Source organism: Capra hircus, chromosome 20 (genome assembly GCF_001704415.2).
Source record: "Capra hircus breed San Clemente chromosome 20, ASM170441v1, whole genome shotgun sequence".
NCBI lineage: Eukaryota > Metazoa > Chordata > Mammalia > Artiodactyla > Bovidae > Capra > Capra hircus.
This window is the reverse complement of record NC_030827.1, coordinates 40,048,426-40,075,178: the sequence shown is the minus strand read 5'-3', so window position 1 is coordinate 40,075,178 and position 26,753 is coordinate 40,048,426. Positions and strand designations below refer to the sequence as shown.

General features: G+C 41.3%; 1 protein-coding gene across 1 annotated transcript in view; it reads right to left on the bottom strand.

The window, feature by feature from the left end:
- The window catches only part of ADAMTS12 (ADAM metallopeptidase with thrombospondin type 1 motif 12), a 389,258-nt gene that overhangs the window by 147,745 nt on the left and 214,760 nt on the right, over positions 1-26,753 (bottom strand). The window contains exons 6-12 of the mRNA XM_005694823.3: positions 20,331-20,455; positions 17,256-17,405; positions 11,202-11,345; positions 10,468-10,612; positions 9,047-9,139; positions 7,000-7,145; positions 4,465-4,634 (exon numbers count right to left, since the gene is read on the bottom strand). Of these exons, the coding sequence (XP_005694880.2) occupies positions 4,465-4,634; positions 7,000-7,145; positions 9,047-9,139; positions 10,468-10,612; positions 11,202-11,345; positions 17,256-17,405; positions 20,331-20,455 (973 nt within the window). The remainder of the gene's footprint in view (positions 1-4,464; positions 4,635-6,999; positions 7,146-9,046; positions 9,140-10,467; positions 10,613-11,201; positions 11,346-17,255; positions 17,406-20,330; positions 20,456-26,753) is intronic.

The window sequence follows — 26,753 nt, the reverse complement described above, 5'->3', positions numbered from 1 at the left end:
CTTCTTAATCAAACAGACTTTATTCTTCAATTCCACCTCTATTATATAAGACTCTATAACCCTAAGTTACTGTTCTCTCTGTGACGAAGTTTCTTCATCTCTGAAGGACAGGGATGGGGGTTAGTGAAAAAACATATAGCCACATCTCTTCATGCTGGTGCTCCCATGAATGTGATCAAGGGGAGTTTGGCTGCCTTTTCTTTTTTCTCCGGGTAGGAGAGCTGGTAAAGAAAATGCCTATACTAGAACATAAGTTGATCTAAATTAGACCTTTTCAAACCCTTTAGGCAGAAGAATTATTTTTCTTTTTTCAAATAAGATCTTGCAAATAAAGCAGATAAAAAAATCAGAATTTTATGAAGCATAAATTTTGTAAGTTCAAGTATATAATGCTTAAGAATAGTTCAGTGGGATCCAAAGAAACTATTAAGATGAACAGAAAAATTTGAAATCAAGTTTACAGATGGCAGTTACAGACTTATATGGTTGCAGCACCTAATTTTTTTCTATGGGTTTTTTTGTTTGTTTGCACATGCGTGAAGTTGCTTCAGTCATGTCTGACTCTGCGAACCTATGGACAATAGCCCGCCAGGCTCCTCTGTCCATGGGTGGGGATTCTCCAGGCAAGAATACTGGAGTGGGTTGCCATGCCCTCCTCCAGGGGATCTTCCCAACCCAGGGAAAGAACTCAAGTCTCTTAAGTCTCCTGCATTGGCAGGTGGGTTCTTTACCATTAGTGTCAACTTTTATTTGTTTGCACAGCATTGAAAAATCTTGACTCACACAAACAGCTGTAAATGATAGGATAACAGTTTAAAACAACTTGATCTGTAATCTCAGGATATTTCTCAATTGAATTGTGTTGATGAGAGACTTTTATTCTAAGGTCTGTAGAAAACCAAATTAATATGTATAAGTTAATATACTGATGGTTTTCAATATGTTAAAACAACATATACTATTTTTTGAATGTAAGCATTATTCCTTACTGCATTTTAAAAACTAATTTTTCAATTAAATTGATTTTTTAGAAAAATGAAATTAGAATCAAACATTTTTGGAAGCCCTGGAATTGAATTTGAAAACTAAAAGGTTTGATGGAGTCTCTATGCTTATTCCAAATGTTTGAATCTATGATGGTTCTTCTGCCATTGGCTGCTTAGCAAATCTGCCAAAACTCTGCTATACATTGAGTTTATCCTCTGGTAGCTTTTAAGGGAAGCCTGGGAAGGTATAAAGTACTCACTGCCTGGCACAGATCAAGTGCTCTGCACAGAGCTGTTGTCATGAACACATTGTTGTCACCAAGGATACCCATCAACTAAGCAACTAATAGCAACTCTGTAGTACAGAGTTTGATGGGAGGACAGAAGTCAGTGTGTTGGTCAAGGTGGTAGCTACTCAGTTTAGAGCTCAAATAATATCACAGGAGCTAAGCAACTAATAGCAACTCTGTAGTAGAGTTTGATGGGGGGACAGAAGTCAGTGTGTTGGTCAAGGTGGTAGCTACTCAGTTTAGAGCTCAAATAATATCACAGGAGCCTCCTCATTGGAAAAGACCCTGATGCTGGGAAAGATTAAGGGCAGGAGGAGAAGGGGATGACAGAAGATGAGGTGGTTGGATGGCATCACTGACTCAATGGACATGAGTCTGAGCAAACTCAGGGAGATAGTGACGGACAGGGAAGTCTAGGGTGCTGCAGTTCATGGAGTCACAAAGAACTGGACACAACTTAGTGTTGAACAGCAACAAATTGCGTGCCTCCTTTTTGCATAACATAGCAGTAGATACTAAAGAAATGAGAGTTATAAAAGATGGAGAATGGAGGCTTACAGCCCAGGCAGACGAATTCAGCAGATGGCATTCAGTATAATTCCCTCACATGGTATACACAGTCTCAAACCAGTTACAGATGCAAAACGGTCACTCCAAAAGTGAATGAAATCTGTGTCTACTTTTATAACTTTCATTTCTTTAATATCTATTGCTATGTTATGCCAAAAGGAGGCACGCAATTTGTTGCTGTTCAACACTAAGTTGTGTCCAATTCTTTGTGACTCCATGAACTGCAGCACCCTAGACTTTCCTGTCCATCACTATCTCCCTGAGTTTGCTCAGACTCATGTCCATTGAGTCAGTGATGCCATCCAACCACCTCATCCTCTGCCATCCCCTTCTCCTGCCCTTAATCTTTCCCAGCATCAGGGTCTTTTCCAATAAGGAGGCTCTTCACATCAGGTGGCCAAAGTAGAGGAGATTCAGCATCAGTCCTTCCAATGAATATTCAGGACTGATTTCCTTCAGGATTGACTGGTTTGATCTCCTTGCTGCCCAAGAGACTCTCAAGAGTCTTCTCCAGCACCACAGTTCAAAAGTATCAATTCTTCAGCGCTCAGCCTTTTTTATGGTTCAACTCTCACATCCATACATGACTACTAGAAAAACCATAGTTTTGACTATACAGACCTTTGTCAGCAAAGTGATGTCTGCACACAATCATTGCTTATAAATCAGTGAAAAGTTAAGCTGAACCAAATCTTTTTATTCTAAATCCAGCTACTTGAGCCATCAGAGTCCAACAGACACAAATCCAACCCTGAATCTGGCAGGTGTGGGGACTCCAAACTAAGCACCTGTCACAACACTGAGGCAGCTATGCCATTTTAGTTCTGCTCATTCAGGGTCTCTAGTACTACGGATGCAACTAGTTCTATCTAACAAAGCAGAATTTCCAAAATATAGGTATAGGTGGTACCAACTGGCTATACCTTTCATCACTTTTTTTTTTTTTTGCACCCACATGAGTATATACAAGAGCTTTTCTATATTCAGGTGCTTAGATCAGGAAGTAAAATTGTACCAAAAACCAAATGACTCACTCCTCTAGAGCATGAATGATACTAAACAATGGGAGACAAGGAGCAGATGTTGCCCATGACAACCAACAGCCATCAGGGTATTTTGGAGACACAAAATAGGAAAAGCACTTTTTTTCAAAATCAATTCACTGTATCATTTTCCTAACAGTCCAAATATGTAATTTTCATTCATTGGCCGATACCTGAGAGTCCTCTTGTGTTCTATTATACTGGATTTCAGAAACTAACAATCTCACACACACAAAAAAAATGTGGTTACTTTTCACTATGTTGTTTCAAATTTCCTTAACTCAGGAACATCTTTTCTTTCATTCTCTATTGGAATAACAATGAAGAGCACAGATCCTCTCTGATGCTATAGTTAAAGGTCAATGATTTTTCCTCATTTTCAGAAGAAAATGTGTCACTGGTGCTGATTCAGGAGAAACACTGCCAAGGCTGCTGCTCCACTATCCAACTCCACTATGCCCTCATCCTCTGATGTGGATCCTTTAGAGGCTTGACTTTACATTTTACCCTTATGTGGCACTTAAGAACCCGTTTGCCAGTGCAGGAGACATAAGAGACACTGGCTCTTCCCCCTGGAGGAGGGCATGGCAACCCACTCCACTGTTCTTTCTGGAGAATCCCATGGACAGAGAAACCTGGCAGGCTATAGTCCATAGAGTCACAAAGGGTCAGACATGACTGAAGTGACTTAGCATGCATGCATATTGTCCTACAGGTACAAAATGTTGATTTCTGGCTCAGAGCTGGCTCTCACTCATTTGTGATCAAGTTTCTCATTCATTTTCTTTTTTTTTTTTTTTAATGCTGGGTGCATTCTTTTTTTTTTTTTTTATTGGAGGCTAATTGCTTTACAATATTGTGGTGGTTTTTGCCATACATTCACATGAATCAGCCATAGGTGTACATGTATTCCCCATCCTGACCCTACCTCCTACCTCCCTCCCCATCCCATCCCTCAGGGTCATCCCAGTGCACCAGTCCTGAGCTCCCTGCCTCATGCATCGAACCTGAACTGGTGATCTATTTCACATTTTCTACCATCTTGTCTTGCCTTGTGCTTTTCTCCTCTCACTGGGAATTGCTGACTCTACTTTGAATGCCTTCCCCTTCCTTATTGCAGAAGAAGGATGACACATGCTTAAGAATTGTCAACCGCTTCCTTGGAAGACTTTTTTGAAATTACTCCACACCCATAATGACCTTCTTTTCTGAGTTTCTGTCAAAATTAAATTCAGTTCCACACACTCATCAATAAGCGCTTCCATCAGTGATTAGTTCCTGTGTCCCAACATGCCCCAAATATTGCTTAGCTGTACCTCAGCTGTTTTGAAGTGAGTCATCATGTTTGATAAAATTCTCTTCTAACTCCCACAGAGCTTGGCAGGGAGTTGGAATATTCTCCTTCAACATTTACAGATTCACTTAACCAGGTCAGTGTCTCCACCTCTTAAAATATAAAACTCTTGATGGCACTCTCCTTTTTTTTCTGTACTGCATCATAGTACCCCGACAGATAAACGCTTTCTGATAATGGCTGTGGCCATCGATTTGGAATATTCCATTACAGCTCCTTACCTGGATTAAACACTGGAAACCAGTGGTAGAATTCATTCCTGTAGGGAACAGTGTCAAACTCGCTGCACTGCATCTGCCGAAACGTGGGTGTGTCCGGGCGACAGGGGTGGACGTTGCACAAGCGATAGCGTTTTCTCTCTCCAGTGCAGTACTTCCCTCCGAACTTTGGTCTACACATGAAACACACAAATTGTTCTTTAATTTCCTTAAAGGCCAGTATTTTATGTCAAAAATGCTCTGTCCCTCATTATCTCCATTTCTGTCTTTTCTCTTTTATCTACTGTACACATTCTTCTCTGGCTAACTGTTATGATTACCTTCGTTATTTTAGTTTCCTGTTGAAAAACCTATAATGGCACCCTGTGACCATAGGATACAGTCCAGCCTCTTAAGCATGATGACATTCAAGGCCATCATGATCCTGACTTACCTCACCTGAACACATTTTCTTCCAAATGAGAACATTTGCACACCGCTCCCGCGATACCAGCTGAGTCGTTTGCTTTTTTCCCTCCGGTGCTTCTAGATTTCCACTCTTCTCTAAATGTCTACATACTGCCCATCCTTTCAAGCCAAATAACTGTTATTTCCATCTCCATCATGAACTCTATCTGAATTCCTGCCAGAAGGAATCTCTTTCTCCTCTGGATAACATTTCGTTATCCAGCTGAAGGCACTTTCTACACTTATCACACCCAAAGATAATTATTTAACCAAGGCAGTTCACATTCATCGATTCCCTGTAGGCAGGACTAAGCATTGTACTTCACAGTTGAGGCTAGGCTGGTGGTTTCCTATTTGTGATGATGAAGTGATACTCTATGACTTGGCAGCTCTCCAATTCATTTCCATCTAAGAGCCTTTTATGAGCCAAGCCCTGCTGGGTTCTCACTAGACAGCTGACCAATATAAATCAAGGATATAGTGTCAGCATAGGCTGGTCAGGCACTGACCTGAATCTGTGACTGTATTTTTATTGACCTTCTCAATGAACTTAGGCAAACCAGCTACTGAGATCAGATATGATCACTCTATGGAGTCACCCAAGGTGACAAACTGTAGCCTCTAAGATGGGAATTAGGACCATTTTTTTTCCCCTCAAGCCAAGTTAGGGGATCATCTTTCATTTCCTCAACAGGAATGTCCCTTTTCTGACAACCACGGATTGCTGACTATCATCCCAAGAAGGCTAAGGACTGGCAGTGGCTGATATACAACACTGACCACAGATCCTGGAGCAAATTGTCTGTATTTCCTGATTACAAGAATGGAAACAGTTTTTCTGATCACATTGAAACAAACTATAAAATAAAGATCTTCTGGAAAAAAATTCTATAAGAAATTCTTGATTTAAAATTTTTGAAGCCACAGGAACCTGGTGTTTTAACAAAAAATAAGATTTTAAAACAATTTTGCCCAAATCCCTCAGATGTACACTTAATTATAGGCATGGGAAATGATAAAGATGTCACAGTAACTACCATTTACTGAAAAATTTATGTAGTAGTTAGTGTGTTGAGTTATTCATTGATATTAACTTATTAACCTTTAGGAGAAATTACATATATAATTATATATACAGTTTATATGTGTATATATACATGCATTTATCTATATATATATACACATAGTAATATATTTATAATAAAAAGGAGGTAAGATTTAGAACTGAGATACTGATGGAATTGTTTTAATATATATCATTTGCCTTTTAAAATATGTGACTCTTACTGTTCAACACAGACTAATGTAAATTTAGATAAAAGAAGTTTAAAACATTTTCTACTTATAGGAGTCATATGTACACTGCTAAAAAATTATACTTAAGAACTAGTATACCAGCAAAAAAATGAAATTAAGAATATAATATAGATATTTGGAAATCAAGAAAACAGAATATTTCACATAAAATATCATTATACAAACTTAAAATATAAAAAAATTAAGCAATTTGATTAAAAAATTGAATGCAACTTGTGAAATAACTTCTATGAAATCCTTAACAGGCTAATACAGAACTCTGAGGTTTACAAAATGCTTATTCGAAACATTAAAAATAATCATCCTCAAAAAATGTGCCAAGCTATATATAATTGGTTACCCAAGAGAAGAAAACTATTTTTATAAAATTATACATTCACTATAATGGAAAGAAAGCTGTGTCCTGTCAGTAAAACTGGGTGTGATAATCCTTACTGATGGAATGGGGTTATTTAAAAGGACTTAATCGTATTATCTTCTAGAGACTTTCACATGGATTGTACTTTTAAAAATTTTTTGCTTATTTCTCCAAATGATGATATCAGTTTAGTTACCTAAGTTCGAATCTAGTACCAAGCCAAAATGAGACAAAGCAAGAAATAAAAAAAGCAAAACTTTTTTCTTCATGCTCTATGAGTCTTCCTTCTGGCTCTCTTTGTCTCTGGGAACCTACTTAGTTCCCTTGGAGAGCCCTGGGGTCACTGACATCACCCCATCCACAACTGGTCTCCCAGTGCTCAAGGAAGGAAGGAAAACATCTTTGACTTGACTTACTCAGGGTTGTTGCAGAGCCTCTCTGCACTCTGGGCTCCAGCCCCACAGGTCCTGGAACAGTGGGACCAGGGTGACCAGCGGCCCCAGCCTCCAGGAATGCTCTCTGGTTTTTTGCCCACTGTGATACACTTGCCAGCCATACACCACTGAAAACGGAAGAGACAGGAGATGCGTATGTCAGAAAGGTTCCATAACAAGCTGACTCAGGAACCCTCGCAGCCTGAACCCAGTTCTTCCTGATCAAGCAGACTTCCTACAGTCACACATCAGATGCAGAACAAAGAGCATCTCATAAAAGAATTTCCCTTGAGAGTCTTGGGTTTTAGAATCAGAGAATTTCAGGAATTAAAGGGAATGTTATGTGCCTAGTTGCAGTGAAAGGAGTATGACTCGAAGTGTGACTAGCAGACTCGCATGCCAGAATGTTAGCTTCCTTTATTAAGAAAATCTTGCTAAGGAAAGCGTGTCAGCGGAGTATGCTTAGTAACATAGCTGTTCAGTAACATAATTGATTTACTTTCTGATGCAAGCTTCTTGTTGAGAACCATAACAAACATTTTGTAGACTGGCACCAGGATAGCACTCCTCTACAGCCTCTCTGGGTATTTAATGTTTGCAACAGATAACTCATCCCCTTTGTAAAAAATCTGCTCGTTGCTGAAAAACCCAAGTTGTTACAGAAGTGGCAGCTCTTTCTAATATCAAGAAAAATTTCTGCTCTCCTATAACTCTTTGCATTGTTTCCAGTTCCAGTATTTCAAGTGGCTCCAGAAAAACTCCATTCTGTCCCTCTTCAAGGGACTCTCTCAACAACTATCAGTTTAGGAGGGTGAACACACGAAAAGGGAAACAAGAAATGCAAACTGGTTGTTAGAAATGGCCACATTTCACAGAGGATCTGGGTGTGTTTCATCTGCTTGCCTTCTCTTCCTCATTATTTCTAGTGACTGTGGATTTTGATCAAGCTCTATGATCTTAATGATGAGTCATGACATACTCAAGCTACAAGAAGATACCCACTAAACACATGAATCCTAGGCCCACACAAACCTAAACTGTGCTCTTGAACAGCATGTATTACCCTGTCTTCAGGTAGTCTGGACATCTAACATCTCTGAGTTCTTGGGTATGGGTAGGACTTTAAGAAATGCAGTCATGTCAGATGATGAACAGGCTTCCCAGGAGGCTCAGTGGGTAAAGAACTCACTTGCCACTGCAGGAGATACAGGTTAAATCCCTGCATTGGGAAGATCTCCTGGAGGAGGGCATAGCAACTCACTCCAATATGCTTGCCTGGAGAATCCCATAGACAGAGGAGCCTGGAGGGCTAGAGTCCATGGGGTTGCAAACAGTCAGACACAGCTGAAGCAACTGAGCATGCACACATGCAGATGATGAGCAAGAAGATAACATATGGTCTGAAATCAACATCTTTGGAAAGAAGAAGCCACTGACTTGTCCTTCTCAATGTTCAGTACGAAAGTGAAAGTGTTAGTCACTCAGTCAAGTCCGAAATTTTGCAACCCCATGGTCTGTAGCCCGTCAGGCTCCTCTGTTCACAGTATTTCCCAGGCAAGAATACTGGAGTGAGCTGTCATTCCCTTCTTCAGGGGATCTTCCAGACCCAGGGATCGAACCCAGGTCTCCCACATTGCAGGCAGATTCTTTACCGTCTGAGCCACCAGGGAAGCCCCCAGTGTTCAATACAGAGTGGGAGAAAAGGTTAAAGTGAAGGTTGATGATAAGCTCAGCAGATGTTACTGATCACAAACTCCACAAAAGTTCGTCAGGGAAAGGTGGGCCAGATGTTGTGTAATTGGAGTATGGCTTGGCTCTCAGCCCTGTCTCCCTAATTACCTGTCCCAAGTGCAGGCTTAAGAGGAATACTGGAAGTGGAGTCCTTTCCTCTGGCAAGTCTGACTGTATGATGATCCCCATTCACCCAGAAACAGCTCCTCTCCAGGGCCTCCTCCCCAGCTCTGCCCAAGAACATAAGCCCCCTATCCCCACCTTCCTTCCTCAGCCTGGCACCCCACTGACACCTCACCTTCTTCTCACCACATTGAGTCCCATCTGCAGCAGCGTCCAACTTGGAGCGACAAAAGCCCTTCACCGAGCACCACAGTGTCTGGCAAACATTCTGGAAAAACAAACACGAGACTGAGCTTTTTTGTATTTTTCAAAACATGCACAAAATCATTTCTACAATGATGGTGTCATCTACACAGGTTCATCCACATACCCGCAATAAATGCTACTGTTGTTACTGAGTAAGACTGATGGAAATGATCACTCAAGAAACCTCAGTTTAAACTAAATCTGAACATTATTACTATACATAAACATTTGGCTGTAAGCCATTCTAGGCTATATGGAAATGGGAGATAAAACACATTTGCCAAGAGTTGAATTTCTATTTGTGTGGCACAATATCCACTGTTCAATGCCCTCAGGAAGGGTTCTAACTGTTGCTTCTTGATCTGTGTACGGGTTTCTCAGGAGACAGGTGAGAGGAGGTAGGAGTCTAGTATACCCATTCTTTTAAGAATTTTCCCCAGTTCATTGTGATCCACACAGTCAAAGGCTTTAGCATAGTCAATGAAGCAGAAGTAGGTGCTTTTCTGGAATTCTTTGCTTTTTCTATGATCCAATGAATGCTGGCAATTTGATCTCTGGGTCAAATAGTTCAAAGGTAATAGTAAGGAAAGGTAATGAGAGATGGAATCAGGAGAGCAGTAATAAGAATGAAGAGACAGGACAGAGCCACAGATTCCATCGCAGGTTAAATACCAGGGCTTGACTTATCACTTATATGTTGAAAATAGAGAAGAATGAATAAGGGATAAATCTTATTCCTACCTTGGCCTCTGGAGGTGCTCAGCAACCAGACAGGAAATTTAGGAAAGGGAGCAACTTCAGGGATTAAGTTGGTTGCTATGGTGTCTGCAGGTGTGAATCACTGTGATTCTTGAAAAGCACTATAGCATTTTCTTAACCACCAGCCAGTCGTCAAGGACACCAAAGGTGGGTCAAAGAATATGAATGACCTCAACTTCAATCCTTCTACCTTACAGACATCTTGCCATGAATAGAAAGTTTCCATTTCTGGCTCTTTGAAAGTGAAAGTTGCTCATTTGTGTCTGACCCCTTGCGACCCCACAGATTACACAGTCCATGTAATTCTCCAGGCCAGAATACTGAAGTGGGTAGCCTTCTCCTTCTCCAGGGGATCTTCCTAACCCAGGGATCGAACCCAGGTCTCCTGCGTTACAGGCAGATTCTTTACCAGCTAAGCCACAAGGATTTGCCAATATTTCCCTGGCCCTCCTTTAGTATGGGCTGCCGTCTATGGGGTCACACAGAGTCAGACACGACTGAAGTGACTTAGCAGCAGCAGCAGCCTTTATTATGTTGGATCTCAAGCCCTGCACATACCCGCCAGAGGCACCTAGATCCCCACACACTTACTTCTACTTCCTGGCAGAAGGTAGCATTGGGGCCATACTGCAGCTGGCATTGGTGGTGAACATCATAGATCACTCCAGGGGCAATGATGTTGGACTTCAAGCCTTTCTTTTGGGGGATGTCATCCAGACAGAACCCCCAGCCTCGGCTAAAAACAAGTGAATAGAAATGAGAACAGTGGCTTATAATTTCCTTCTAAATGAAAGGTTTAGTTTTTCATTCAAGAAAAACTTCTATTTCTTTAGTGCTCTACGTCTTTTAAGACAACTTTATTTCTACTAGGCCCAAGTTAAGAGTCGTCTAAAAGGAAATGCAAATCACAATCCCACACCGTATGCTCAGATGTGATCTAAGAAATATTTACAAGCAGTGGTAAAATGAAAAAAAATTACATTACCCACAGTGGGGTATGGTGACAACATCTGACTTGTCCTAGTCACTCTTGCCAGTCCCCCAGGGACTAAAACTCACTCTTGGATCATAAAGAGCCCCTTTCAGATGAAAACAAGCTGAAGGAGGGTTGGGGGAGAGAGTGTTCACCTGGCTGAAGCTGGAGACAGAACCCACCTGGATCTCAGGTTCAGAGAGCAGAAGCGAAGTTACCTGTTACTGTTACAACCCCGAGACTGTGACCTATGAGAGGAACTGAGGCTTTTCCAGGTCTTGGGTAGAACTCAAAGTGACTTCCGGTGTACAGAGCCCTGAGTGAGGCTATGCTGAGATGCGCGGTCACTTACTCCAGGAAGCGAGTGATATAGTCCTTGCTGCACTTGGACCATGTCAGCGGGGCGGGATTGTACTGCAGCTGGCGGGACATGATGTACAGGTGCCTGCCCACGGGCTCACAGTCGTTTTCCTTCCCGTCATGCTGGATGCCGAAGCTGCAGGGAAGCACGGAGCGCAAGGATATTAATGAGGCAGGCATGAAACAAGAAGAAAACCACAGTTCCTCTAAGGTGAAAATAACCCACAGTGAGCCACCTTTGTATAGAAGGCATCTGATTACAAAGTGGGACTTTGAAGTTGGAGGGGGCTAGCTAATTTTCAACTAGAAAGCAAAGGAAACATTTTAGGCATAGTTTTGTTTCAAATATACAACCCTGGGAGCCCTATGGCTAATCCAAAAACTTCTGTTTGGCAGAAGGCTAAAAGCTTCCAGTTTGGCTTTGGCTCTCCATGAGACTACAGTCAGGAGGGCAAATCTTGCCTCCAGCTGTCTTCTTTCTCCTGCTGTAGCAACTGCAGCACAAAAGAACAAAAACTTCCTTTTGCTTTTTCATCATAATTTACTGAAGAGCATGAATGGCAAAGCCTATGGGAGACTTTTTCAGAAGCTGCAGGCTTGGAATGGATGGATTTCTTTCCAGTATCATACAAGTCCTTCAATATATAGACATTAGGGAGCACGCACAGTTTAGTGGGCTTCCCGGGGGCACGAGCGGTGAAGAACCCATTTGCCAATGCAGAAAACGTTAACAGACATGGGTTTGATCTCTGGGTTGGGAAGATCCCCTGGAGAAGGGAATGACAACCCACTTCAGTATTCTTGCCTAGAGAATTCCTTGGAGAGAGGAGACTGGTAGGCTACAGTCCATGGGGTCGCAAAGAGTCGGGCACAACTGAGCGACTAACACTTTTACTTTTTCATTGTCTAGCTGGCTTATTTTCCTTTTTTAGAGGAGAGTTTGAGATTTGTCAAAAGTCACAAGCTAGTCCGTGACGAAGCTAAGTGTTCTGCAGATTTCTGTGCTCCTAAATCAGTGCTCTGGTCAGGGTCTCATTGTGACGGCTCCCTGACCTCCCATTGCCAGGGGTAACCAGGTGAAGCAGCCTTGAAAGGCCCTATAATGCTTAAGTGACCCCCACGGCAAGGAGCTGCCTGGGAAAGAAGCTGACTGAGAAGTGTGTTTATAAGCCGAGACCTCAGGATCACTGCCAAAATGCTTTCTGAGTCCCCACAAGACCTGTCTCTGGTGGAATCTGCAGTTTGGACAATTGCAACCTGGAGATCTTGGCTCGACTTTCCAAATTTGAACAGAGGAAACTATGACCTTTTACTCTGCTGGTGAAATGCAATTCCTCTGACAGAAAAGCTCATATCCAACTTTAATAAAATCTCCTGATCAACATTAGGAACACTTGCAGAAAAAAGTCTTTGTGGGATTTAGAAATTTTCTTGTATTATTTTTAATGCATTAAAATGTTATCACTTACAGACTCTGATCACATTCCACATGAATACAAAATTCACAAAGGAGTCACAGAATTAATCTACCAAGCTCTTTATTCACTCAACCACAAAGAATTTAATTCAATGAAAGTTGTTGTTGTTGTTTTTTTTTCCTGAGCAGGCCTTCCCCAGGCTGTTGAAAATCCAGTCCTACCCTGTTCATTAAGTATTCCACACGTTCACCTGTTTAATAATTAGGAAAAACCTTAAACAAACATGGTTCTAAAAATCTCCATTAATAATGGCTTTTTCAGGATCAGCCTTTCCAATATGACAAGCCAGATGTCTGGATCTTACATACTTTATGCTAGTCACTCAGTCGTGTCCAGCTCTTTGTGATTCCATGGAGGGATCTCCCAGGCAAGAATACTGGAGTGGGTTGCCATTTCCTTCTCCAGGGGATCTTCCTGACCCAGGGATCGAACCCAGGTCTTCTGCATTGCAGGCAGATCCTTTACACCAAGCCACCAGGGAAGCCTGTCCTATATACTGGGTGACTTCAAACCTACCCTCTAAATACATCAGCTCCCCAGAAGCTCATGTTGCTCCATCTAAAGTTTTCAGTTCACTAAGCATTCCCCTCTCCAGCTCTATCACTCCTCTGTGCTTCCATGCAACACGAGAAAAGCAAAGCTACTAAACAAAGGTTCCCATGGACATGTCTACTCTCTCTATATGAGGGGAGCGCTCGAGTCATATGGCATCAGTGGGTCAGTGAAAAACGAGAGACAGGAAAAATACATGAGGTCAGAGGGATGAAAGGTGTTTCCAAGAAGCTACCTCCTAGCAAGTGGAATGAACCTCAAAAGCAGTTTGGAGTAAGAGCCTACTACAGGCTGAAACAACTCACCGGCTGCTGAATTAGCCTGCTTTCCTACATCTTGGTTTTACAATTCCTGCTAGATGGGTTTATGAAAATTACAGACATGAAATAGCAAGCTAAGTCACTGCCTGAATCTTAGGGTATCACTTGGCCAGACATTTCTTGCTTTTTACTATTCATTTTATGGTGGAGTAGAACCAGCAGAGAACAAGAATCATGAAAGTATGATTGTAAGCTTTTCTAACTCATTCAGGAAATACCAATTTGGCGTATGCAACAAGGAAAGCTCTATAGGTGAAATAAATGGAATATCCCAATCCAGAAGAATGGGAAATACTGGATGGAGGTTGCGTTGCAAGTGTTCATCTCTATCATGATATTTTCATTACTTCAAGGGAAAGGATGCTAGGTCTCAGAGAGGTTTTTAAATTTCCTTCTGGAATTCCATCTTCATTTTGGTAATTTACCTATTAAAGGATGAGAGCTTAGGTATGGACGATGGATATAATCTAGGCTTCTCATAAATGGGACTTAAAAGGTTTTTTTTCTCAAAATAAAATGCAATTATTTAGGCTAAAGCACCAGTTAGTTAACTTCACTTTCTATTTTAAATCCTATGCAATCAGTGATGAAATAAACAAGTTTTCAAGAACAATGGAGTATCTTTTTTATTAAACTATAGTGACTATCTTAGGATAGTGGCTTATTATATTTTCCTTTTTCTGGCACCAGGCTGTTTCATTGATATGCCCAGTGTTTCTCAGTTTGGTCCACAGCTAGTTAGAACTTTATATCTAAAAAGAAAACTGAATATTTCAGAAGCACCTTGTGCTATAAACAAATTTCTCAGGGTACTCCTAATGTCTTCTCTTCTTCAGTTTTGTGTCTTACCGAAGTATTTTTTTCTATCACTCAAATTCAAACTTACATGTCTTTCTTCAACTTTGCCTTCCTTTCCCCTTCTCTTTTGTTTTCAGTCATGCCACTTTGCTGGCAGAATCTTAGTTCTCTGATTAGGGATCGAACCTGAGCCCCCAACAGTGGAAGAGCAGAGTCCTAACCACTGCACTACCAGGGAATTCCCCAATTTTGTCTTTCCTATCAGTGACCCTAAACTTTTTTGCCATTTAAAAGATAGTACTTTATTTAGGTCAACTGTACATGGCCCAATGCCCTCTTTTAAAATTTAAAATTTTAATTCATTATATTTACATATTAAATTTATATTATTATATCATTACAGATTCAGATGCACGTTATAAATAAATAATACAAAGAGGTCCCATGTACCCTTTGCCCACTTTACCCTCATGGTAACATCTTGCATAACTATAATACAATATCACAGCTAGGATGCTGATGTTGACATAGTCAAGACACGGAACATTTTCACCTGGTGGAATTCCTCATGTTGCACTTTGTAGCCAGACCTACTTTCCAGCCCTCCCCCATCCCCTTCTTAAGCTCTGGCAACCACTAATATGTTCTCTATTTAGATAATTTTATTATTTAAATAATGCTATGTAAATGGAATCTTACAGTATATAACCTTTGGGGACTAGTTTTTTTCACTAAGCACAATTGTTCAAAGATTCAAGGTCACTGCGTGTATCAATAATTGGTCCTTTTTCTTGCTGAGTAGTATTCCATGATATGGATCCATCACAGTTTATTTAACCATTCACCACACTGAGTTGCAACAACCCCTGGGTTGCTTCCAGTTTGGGGCTCTTAAGATTAAGCTTCTATAAACTTTCATGTATAGGTTTTTAAAAAATGAACATACATCTTCACTTCTTCTTGATAAATGCCCAGAGTACAACTGCTGGATCATAAGTAGTATCAGTTTACTTTTTAAAAACTGCCAAAATGAATTGAGGATAAAGAATCCATTCTTTGGACATAAGTGAGCACTTGAGAATGTCTCATCAAGCAAGTTTTCTCCACTTTTCTTCCACTTGGGCATACCATTGCTGAGAATGCCTTGAGCAATCATTTCTCAGTTTGATACAGTTATATTGTTTGACACCGCTTGACTAGAGATGCTGCTGACACCAGTGACTTTATTTGAGGCCATAAGGGACAGTGCTTCCATGTACCGGGACTGAGGGTACCTATACATTTGCACATAAGAATAATTTTCACTTTGCCAAGTTATTATAAACATGCCAATAACTATGGCCTGGTCTTTTCAGTATTTTGTCCTCAATCTTATTTAATTAGAAGTAAGTCACTTAACCTCTCTGTATTTGAATTTTTGATAATTAAGGATATTACACTGTAGCACATTTATCTCCCAGGGCTTTTTGGTAAGGATCAAAGAAATCACAGTACCTAATCATATCTACTCATTTCATATATAAGAAAATCAGCACAAAGAAGTGAAGGGAATTCTCTAGTCATAATATTGGCTGATGGAAAACCCAGAATAACCACTCACATGTCCCAATTCCCAAGCCAATACTCTGGTTTAGTACTTTAGGTAAAAGTATTTGGAAAAGTTCCAATATTATATGAGAAAAATGGCGAGAAAGCCCAGACCAGAGAGGCCAGGCCTTGAATAATCTAGTCAACAGGGCTCTTCCTAATGCTACCTCTTTTTCTGGCTGGACATTCAGAACATGCCCAGTGTTTTGCTTTCTTTCAGGCTGCTGCTGCTGCTGCTGCTAAGTCACTTCAGTCGTGTCCAACTCTGTGCGACCCCATAGACAGCAGCCCACTAGGCTCCCCCGTCCTTGGGATTCTCCAGGCAAGAACACTGCAGTGGGTTGCCATTTCCTTCTCCAATGCATGAAAGTGAAAAGTGAAAGTGAAGTCGCTCAGTTGTGTCCAACTGCTAGCAACCCCATGGATTGCAGCCCACCAGGCTCCTCCATCCATGGGATTTTCCAGGTGAGAGTACTGGAGTGGGTTCTTTCAGGCTAGTGGCCACATAACAAGTAACGGTGCAGTTGAGCCATTTATATGACTCCCCACTTGGAGCTTCCACCTAGGATGATGTTCTCTCATTGCTGGTTAATAAATACATCAATATATTAAGTTACAAATAAGCTAAGATCTTTCCTCTTGAAAACCTCTGATACTCAGAGAATCCAGAATTCTCAACATTCCTTTACCAAAAATTTCTGAAACCTGCCTTCAATCAGTTGATCTAATCAAATTTACACATTTTTGTGACAACTTGGACTTCCTGTTAACTGGTGTTTGACAGTCTTTCCAAGTTTAAAGCAGTTTTCCATTCTTTATTTTTTCAGTGTCCTCCTTTAATACACATAAGTACAATGGTGCAAACAATAGTATCTACTTCATAAAGTTGTTGAGAGAAATCAATAACACAATGTGAAATGTCTGGCATAAAGGAAGGGCAAAGAATGTTAAGGTTTGTGACTTTTTAGTGATATTAATAACATCACTATTTCATAAGAACTAAATAGGAACTACTACTCCTGAGTTAATTAAGTTAAAGCTTATCTCCTTATTTCTGCTCACCTCATTCTAACTCAGAGACTTGCAGTGGTCTCTATGATTCTGTGATGTTGATGGTACAAGTGGTCAGGCAGAGAAGACAGTGGAATATTGAACTTGTGTCTTTCCCCAATACCCACCCCCCCACTTTACAGATGAGAAAGCAGAGATTTAGGAGGTGATTCTCAAGCCACAATGCAATCTGATTCTCCTGACACCCTGATACTGATGCATGATCAGGAGAAGGAGATCTCAGTTTCCTTGGCTCTTTACCTGTGTCCGAGTTCATGGGCAACTGTGAAAGCCAAGGGGAGTCCAGAGTCTTCATTGATGTTACAACTCCGGTGAGGCTGGCACATTCCTGACAGGTGGGACAGCCCCAGAGTCTCACAGCGGTGATTGACACCTGCACAGAGGTCTTTTCTGAAAGCAAAGAACAGGGATGTGGAGGTGCCTCAAGAAACATCTAGAAAAAAACCCATCTGGCCGTGAATTCACTTTCAACATGGTCTGTAAAGCATGATTAAAATTGTTTTTAAAAGTCCATATAAATCTTTGGGAGCAATTTTGAATTCACTAGGATTATTCTGATTTTACCACTTCATTATTGAATCTCATTCACACTCAAAGAAATATATGAAAATACAGCAAATGTTTCAATTTGAGTTGCTTTTATTCTTAATCTCAGGAAGCCAAATTATATTATTTGACACACAAGAGAAGGATTTGATTGAAAATTGGAATTAATTGAACTTTTAAACAGGGAAAGGACAACCATCAGTGGTTGAGGTTTTTCAAACATGAAATGCCTTTTGGCCTTTCTGAGGTATGTGTTCCAAAGGTATCCGATAACTTTTGTTCATTCACGAAAAAGGTCATTGGTCCCATCAATCCATTTGAGATCAAATTCATGGTGTCTCCGGTCCCACCACCCTAACAATACTGCATATGGGAGGGGATGGACATACAAAGAAAGACTCCTAGGATCTCACAGGATACGAGGAAGTTAGGCCCTTTAAAAAACTGTCCATTGAGTGTCTATTAAGCATCCAGCAATAAAGAGGATTAAAAGGAGTGACAAAAGGATTGTAAAATATGGGTCTTACAGGCAAGGAGCATAAGCTCCCAATAAGGGATCAGTTTCACCTCCACTAAGCACTGGAGACAGTAGAAGAAAAACCATGCCTTGACATGAATCCACCAGCCCCATTTCACAAGGTGCGTTCACACCAAATCCACCTTGCACTGAAAGTTCCTCTATAGGGAACTCTGTTGAAGTGCATCTCAGTCTAGTCCTCCAGAGACCAGTTCAGTCCTCTCCTTCCCTCCCTTCCTGAGCCTACCTGCTCCTTCAGAGCAGAGATTCTCCGCAGGGGTTGGTCTTGTTCCTCATACCCTCCTCAGGAACTTCTGGCAACGTCTGGAGACAGTTATGGCCATCACAACTTAGAAGAGGGTGCCTCTGGCATCTCATGGATGGAGGCCAGGGATTCTGTTAAATACATCCCAGTGCACAGGCCAGACCCTCACAGCAAAGAATTAACCAACCCAAAATGTCAACAGTGTTACTACTGAAAAATTCTGCTTCTGAACTTGAAATTCTCTCTATTGTCTAGGAGCTGGTTGAGGTTCATCAAAACTTGAAACCAGAACTCTGTTGTAAAGAAGAAAAATGATCATAATAAGAAGAAAAGGAGAACAGATCCTTTGAATTCTTACTGGGTGATAGTATGGCTACTGGGGTCAAACTAACTGGATTTAAGTCCCTGCTATATCTGTTAAAAGCAGTGAGATTTGGGGCAGGTGACATAATTTATAAAACTCAGTTTCTCAATCTGTAAAATAGGAATGATTGATAGTAATGAACTATCAGGGTTGTTGTGGGGATTAAATAGAATGATAATTGTTTCAACAGATATAGAACTGAACCTGGCCCATCTCAAATGCTCCTCAAAAGCCAGCTATCATTAACTCACTCATTTATTCATGTGAAAATGAGAGTTGAAATTATTATGCTTTCAGAGAAAGAAAAGAGACACAGCTAAGACACAGCTGCCCGCTGGCCAATGCTGGTTCCATGATCCAGGGTTCTTTCCTAGAGCCAGGTCTTGCCTAGACTGAAGTCTTCTTGGGGCCACTTGCCCGGGTCCTCATGTTCTCTGGCTGCCTGCTGGCTCCCCAAAGCCTCTGTGCTTAGATTCTACACCTATACCAACCTATTCCCTAAGGAAGTTCCAATCAACACAGGTGTCACAAGCCCTGATGAACCTAATGTAATAGGTTTATGCCACAGACTTATTTTGGAACATATTTGCAATTAGCCAAAAGAGTGATTCTGGGATTGAAGTTTCCGGTTAGGGTAAGACAGATACTTGGATAGGGTGGGAGCTAATTATCATCCCTTGCAGATATCCAATGTACTCGGATAATCCTGTTAAAGGGACAGAGGACAAGCCAAGATGTTCAGGGGCAGTCCATCCTCCCCAAAGACAACAGATACCCAGGGCCTTCCTGATCATAAGGTTGGAGGGCCAGGCTGAAGGGCCTCTTCCACTCTGCATCCCTGGATTCAGGATGTCTCTGAGTCTGCATAGGAGTATCCAGTGAAAACTCACCCTTTCCTCCTCATTAACAGCTTCATTTGTCTAGATTAAAATAGTATCTGTTATACAGTAGGTGCTCAAAAAATATGTATTGGATCAATGAGCACACATAGCCTTCCAAGAGCCTGGGTTGATTAGGTAAATTCACTAGGTTTTCACAGCTATGAGTCCTAGAAGTCCTGATGGTTCTTATTAGCACACAGGGTCTCTGTAGTCAGAACAGTGTCTTCATGAGGGTAAAGGAGACAAATGTGCAAGCAAATCACTCTGCCTATTCAGGGAAGGCCCTTCTTCCCATATTCTGTCTTCAACCTCAGTCAGAGATGGAAGACTGATTTCTGTAGAGAGAGTTTCAAGTTTCAAAATTGGAGGAAATTTAAAAAAAATAAAATTAAAGGATAAGAAATTCCACAGTGAAGAGTTATAGGAGGCTTTAATGAGGATCTGCAAACAAGCTTACTGATTGTTTACAGAGCTGCACTGAGAAGCCAGTTTTAAAGATGAAATCATCTCTGGGATAGAACAAGCAGATGCTGCTGATTAACACAGAGAGCTGTTCACATTTAGCAAGTTTGCTAACTCCTCCCTTACGGGGATGGGAGTCAGGAGGTATCTAGTTCACAGATGCTCCCTTTAAATGACCAAGAACAACAGAGAGTAGAAGAATCTCATGAGTGTGAATACCTAGCAACCCTTTCACTTGCCAATCCCCCCACCCGTCTTACTATCCCTGGCTCTGGGGTACCTGGTGAGAAGGACGGCCACATCATGATGGGCAGGGTTGAGGTCACTCTTGGGATTGATGCTCTTCTGCCACTTGCAGAAGCTGGACAGTGTCTTCTCTGCATGGTGAACTATTTTCAATCCTTGCTGGAGAAAGAAGAGGGAGAGATTGGCACGGGTGAGATTTCTGCGGTCAGGGCCCATCACATTAGGCCCCAAAAGCAGCCAAGTGAAATGAGCTCTGGGTAGGTGCTCCCCAGACATTTGGCAAGAATCTGGGGAGCCCAACATGCTCCTCTGGGCCACTCTCCTGCTCTAAACACTATTGTTTCCATGACTTCCACTAAAAGAACATAAAGATGAGACCTGTAGGACAGAAATGATATCTGGGACAAGTAGACCTTGAAGGAAAACTAAAAATATATTAGCAAAGACCAACATCTGTTTGATGTTCTATTGCTAGTAGTTCTTTGTTTCCAAAGCCAATATGATGCCAAAGGGGTAGTTTCATTTCTAATGCAAAATGCATAGATTTTCAACAAAAAGCTCCTTCATTTCATGGGGTATCCTGCAAGGATGAATGGAACATTTCCTCGTCCGTGGTCTCCATCTTGGTTTGACATCCACGGATGAAGATCAGAAGGTGACATAATCTCTCCAGGCTTTTAACCATTTAGGATCATTGACTGTCTGACAACAATTAGGATGCTGGAGTAGATGGCCCAGCCCACAACGTCAAAGGCTCCTGAGTCATATCTAGCTGGCCCACAGTTACTATTGAAGATGGGAGGAGAGGGCTGGTTCCAAATTAATTGGATGAACACTTGTCAAATGAAGAAGAAAAAAGATATTCAGCCCTAGAGGGACTCCAGTTTAATTTCAATTTTTAAAGAAGTTCCTTTGCCCCAACTCATTTCTGTGGAGTCTCTATATAGCCATCTCTTGTACAGGGTGGAGTCTACAGGGAGAATGATGACCTACATTGGCCAACTCTAATCTGAGTCTATTACTCTGGGCTCAGCCCAAGAACTTCACGTTGTCTCTACATCAAACTATGAGCTTTTTTCTCTATATTCTGTATTTTGATGAAACCCACATTCAAATTCAACAGGGCCCGAGAGACTCTGGTTGCCTGTTAGAAGCACTCCAAGGTCCCCCCATCCATACTGACTTACTACCAGAAATCACCTTCCCCTCATGAGAACACAAAAAGGTGGCTCATTGCTCAGGCAAACTCACTGAACTCCTAGAGTAAAGAAGTTAAAGAGAAGAAACAGAGTGCATGATTTAATAATCCTCATCATTAGCATCTACTAAAGGAGCTACGGTGAAGGAGGAGAGGTTCTGGAGAGCTAGTTGGGCACAGGGGCGTCAGTCTCCCAGTCAAACTGAAGGTAGAGCAAGAACCCTGCTGGAAGAAACCTACCATATCTACCATAAAGAACTGGCGGCATGAACTACACATAGAAAGGAGGAAAAGAGGAAGTGAAGGTGGTGGGAAGAAGGAAGGGAAAGGAGGAAAGGGAGGAAGGAAACATTTATTGATCTTTATTTATATGCCAGATAGTTGTAGATAAATTCTCTTTTTAATTTAATTGCACCCTCTTAGTATTATTTATAGGCTTTCCTGGTAAGCTCAGCTGGTAAAGAATCCTCCTACAATGCAGGAGACCCCAGTTTGATTCCTGGGTCAGGAAGATCCACTGGAGAAGGGATAGGCTACACACTCTAGCATTCTTGGGCTTCCCTGGTGGTTCTTTGTTAGTGGCAGCACTATTTATAAAGAAAGTATTGCTATTTTCATTTTATAATAAGAGAAAATTAAACCTCAGAGAAGTAAAGAACTAGCAGAAGTTTGCTCAGGTCAGTTACTGAGTCAAAGACTATGAGGACGAAGGCTCCTAGATGGAGCTGTGGTTCTGTTAATAACTGGTGACCAGCCTCGGAAGCATGGTGCCTTACTTCCTCTCCTTCAGAGAGGAAGGCAAGCTATAAAACAAACCATCAACTATCCCCAGATTGCTTTGAGGTTTGTTTTAAACTCTACATTTGCTTGTTTGTTTTGGGGAGAGGAAGGATGTGAAAGACATACTCATTAATTAAAAAATAATGCCATTTTGCATTATTCCAAAGAAAATGAAACTGGCATAAATCTAACAAAATATGTACAGGATCTGTATCCAGAATATTACAACCTTCTGAGGGATGGCATGAGTCTTGATCTAAACTTCACACCTTATACAAAAATTTTCTTAAGGTGGACCACAGACCGATATATAAATTTTTTTTTTAATTATAAAACTTAAAAAACTCAGGGGAAAATCTTGGGTTCCCAAGACCAGGAAAAAAGTTTAGAGACTGGATACTGATAAAACCATCCAGAAAAGGAAAAATTGAAAAACTGAATCTCATCAAAATGAAAAACTTTTGTTCTGGAAGAAAGCTTGTGAGATAATGAACAGAAGAGCTCCAGAGTGAAGAAAGTATTTGTAAGCCAGGTAGCTGTCAAGGTCTTGTCTCTAGAAAATCTAAAGATCTGTCAAATCTCAACAATGAAAGAACAACTAGAAAACAGGCAAAAGACATGAAGGGACATGTCACTGAAGGGGATATACAGATGGCAAAGACATGAAGGGACATGCCACTGAAGGGGATATACAGATGGCAAAGACATGAAGGGACATGTCACTGAAGGGGATATACAGATGGCAAAGACATGAAGGGACATGCCACTGAAGGGGATATACAGATGGCAAAGACATGAAGGGACATGCCACTGAAGGGGATATACAGATGGCAAAGACATGAAGGGACATGCCACTGAAGGGGATATACAGATGGCAAGTAAGCACGATAAAAAGATACTCAACCTTATTAACCATCAGAGAACTGCAAATGAAAACCATAATAAGATGCTGTTGTTTAGTCACTCAGTTGTGTCTGACTCTTTGCGATCCCATGAACTAGCGCCCACCAGCCTCCTCTGTCCATGAGATTTTCCTGGCAAGAATACTGGGGTCGATTGCCATTTCCTCCTTTAGGGCATCTTCCCGACCTAGGGATCAAATCTGCGTCTCCTGCTCTGGTAAGTGGCTTCTTCACCACTGAGCCTCCAGGGAAGCCCCTTTCACCCCACTAGGTTTCCTCCAACTTCTCTGTTCTTCTGCATCAAGGAGCATCATAATTTTCTGAATTAATCAAAGCTTTCTGAAAACTTTTGCTTTCAATTTGCCTTAGCAGCAAAATACCTCTATTGTAAAAGTATCATTTAAAAAAATGGCTCTTGTTAAACACACACAAAAAAAGAAAGCTTAAGTTTTGAGTATCTTTTAAAAATGACTGTGGGTGTAATCATACCATGGTAGGTTTTAGTGATCAACCTTCTTCTTTTACATAATGGAAACATGCCTTTGGAATTTTCACCATAGACAAAAGAAACAAAAGAAATTGTGGAGGATTTTGAAAATGAAAAACAAAACAAAACAAAAATCTTAGAACATATCCTTCTACCAGGTTCTGCAGGAAAACTAGTATTTGAAGAAATCCTTTTCTTTTGCTTTGTATCTAAGGTAAAATTAGGTACCTAAAAGGGTCACTAAGCCCTGCGAACATGACAGAGGAAAAGCTGTAAGGCATAATGAAACATTACTATGTGCCTATCAGAGTGACTAACATTTTAAAAAGTGACAACACCCAAACAATGGTAAGGGCGTGATAAAATTGGGTCACTCACACTGCTGGTAAGAATGTAAATTGTACAGCCACTATGGAAAACAGTTTGAAGTTTCTTAAAAAAACTAAACCTGCAACAATTATATGACCCAGCAACTGCATTCCTGGACATTTGTCCCAGAGAAATGAAGACTTATGCTCACACGAAAGCTTGTAGCAGAATGTTTACAGCAGCTTCATGCCTGGTAGCAGAAAACTGGAAAGAACCCAAATGTCCCTCAATGGGTGAATGGTTAAATAAACTGTCATGTACCATGGAATGCTACTTAGGACTAAAAAGGAACAAACTTTCCATACACACAACTCGGACGGATCTCAAGGGAATTATGACCAATGAAAAAAATTCAGTCTCAAGAGGTTACACGAAAAAAAAAAAATCTCAAGAGTTTACATAGTGTACGATTCCATTTATATAACATTCTTGAAACGATAGAGAGATGTAGAACAGATTAGTGCTTTCCAGGATTTAGGTCAATAGGCAGAAGGGAGGTATCAAAGGGTAGCATCTGTGTAATGAACCGTTCTGTACTGTGGCAAAGGTTCCAGAAATCTACACATACTAAAACTGCATAGAACTAAATGTAAACAGACACAATCAATGTGCATGCTCAGTCACTTCAGTCATGTCTGACTGCGCAGTCCCATGGACTGTAACCTGGGAGGCTCCTCGTCCATTGGATTCTCCAGGCGAGAATACTGGAGTAGACTGCCATTCCCTAGGGGATCTCCCGGACCCATGTATCGAACCCGGACCTCTTATGTCTGCTGCACTGGCAGGCGGGTTCTTTACCACTAGGTTCATCTAAGTGCTTGTAAAACTGGTGAAATCTGAATAAGAAAGGTAGTTTGTATGAATATTGATCTATTGGTTCTGATCTTGTACCAAATGTACAAGATCTTATACAAGATGTTACCCTTGGGGGAAACTGGATAAAGGGAATAAAGGATTTCACTGCAATATTTCTTACAACTATAGGTGAATCTACAATTATCTCAAGAAATTTTTAACATCTTAAAAGTAACAATTGGCCGGAACCAAGACTAGAGGGTTGCAATAGATCTTATAAAATGCTTTAAAATATCAGTCTACATGGGTAACTTACTAATTAATTATATGTGAGTTCTAACAGTTTTGAATCAAAGGGAACCTATAATCTTTCAGATGTGTTGTTACAGTGGGTGGGAAGAGCCCCCACACCACACACTCACACATCCGCACACTCACTATGAAGTTAAGTTCTTTATTTAGATAACCATGAATATAAAGGCTTGTTAGAGCCGAAGTGGCCACACAAGCAGAAGCAGATGGAGCGCCTCTTAGAATGTTCTCCTCGGGCTCACAGTCACTGGTGGGATATGGCCAGATTGGAAAAATTCATTTTTTTATTTCATTATTGTCCATTTGCATTTTGGTTGGGAGCTGGACACAACTTGGTGGCTAAACAACAAGTACATTGGTTCAGTTCAGTTGCTCAGTTGTGTCTGACTCTTTGTGACCTCATGAGCTGCAGCATGCCAGGCCTCCCTGTCCATCACCAACCCCCGGAGTTCACCCAAACTCATATCCATTGAGTTGGTGATGCCATCCAACCATCTCACATCCTCTGTCATTCCCTTCTCCTCCTGCCCTCAATCTTTCCAGCATCGGGGTCACTTCAAATGAGTCAGCTCTTCGCATTGGACTCATCATTTTGCAAGAGCTTACACACCAATCTACATGTGTGTCTGTTTAAGGAAAAGCGAATGTCTACAAATATCCACTCTCCCTGGATACTGAGCCAAATTCAAATGTGAGCGAGGACCTGGGGAAACAGTCATCTTCCAGACCCTGCTGCACGGACTCTGCCTCCAGTTTTCCCAGCGTTACTATGAGTCCGTTTCCTTGAAGGGCCTTAGGAATTATAAATCCAGTCCTCTTGTTTAAACAGTGAGGAGATCCAAGTCTTAGAGGGGAGGACTTCAGCCAAGTCAGAGCTGGTTTTGGCAGAGCAAGGTTGGAATGCCAGTTTTGCAGCTACTAGTCCAGGACTGGTGGTTTTCAAACAACTGAAGCTGTTTTTCAGTTTCTCAGTTGTGTCTTTACTCTTTGGGATCCCGTGGACTGCAGCACACCAGGCTTTCCTGTCCTTCACCAACTCCCAGAGTTTGTCCATAGAGTCAGTGATGCTATCCAACCATCTCATCTCTGTCATCCCCTTTTTTCCTCCTGCCCTCAAATCTGCCAGCATCACATGGTCTCTTCCAATGAGTTGGAAGACACTTCTCTAAATATTTTGCTTTGAGTAATTGGAAAGATTTAGCAATTCAAATACTGATGGTTACTGTTTATTTATCTCCCCCACCTCACACTCCCACCACCAGGGGAAGACAAACACAGACAGAGACCCTCTACTTCTGAGATCTCCTAGCTCTCCTTCCTCTTCTTACTCTCAGGCCTGTTCTTGGGTAGCTCTTCTTCTTTTTGGCTCATTGCTATTAATAGTTCACTCTTGATCACAGTTTTATTTTGGGTATTCACCTATACACTATTAACTTTCAAGTCTATATCTCATTCCCAACCTCCGCTAGAGGGAGGTTGGGTCAAACTCATGGACCCAAATCTCTTGATGGACACACTCTTCTGGTTTGCACCACAGATAGCCCTAACTCCACATCCCTGATCCTCTGTCTCCCTGTGTTAACCTTCTATTCTTCCTGCATCTTCTTAGTTACA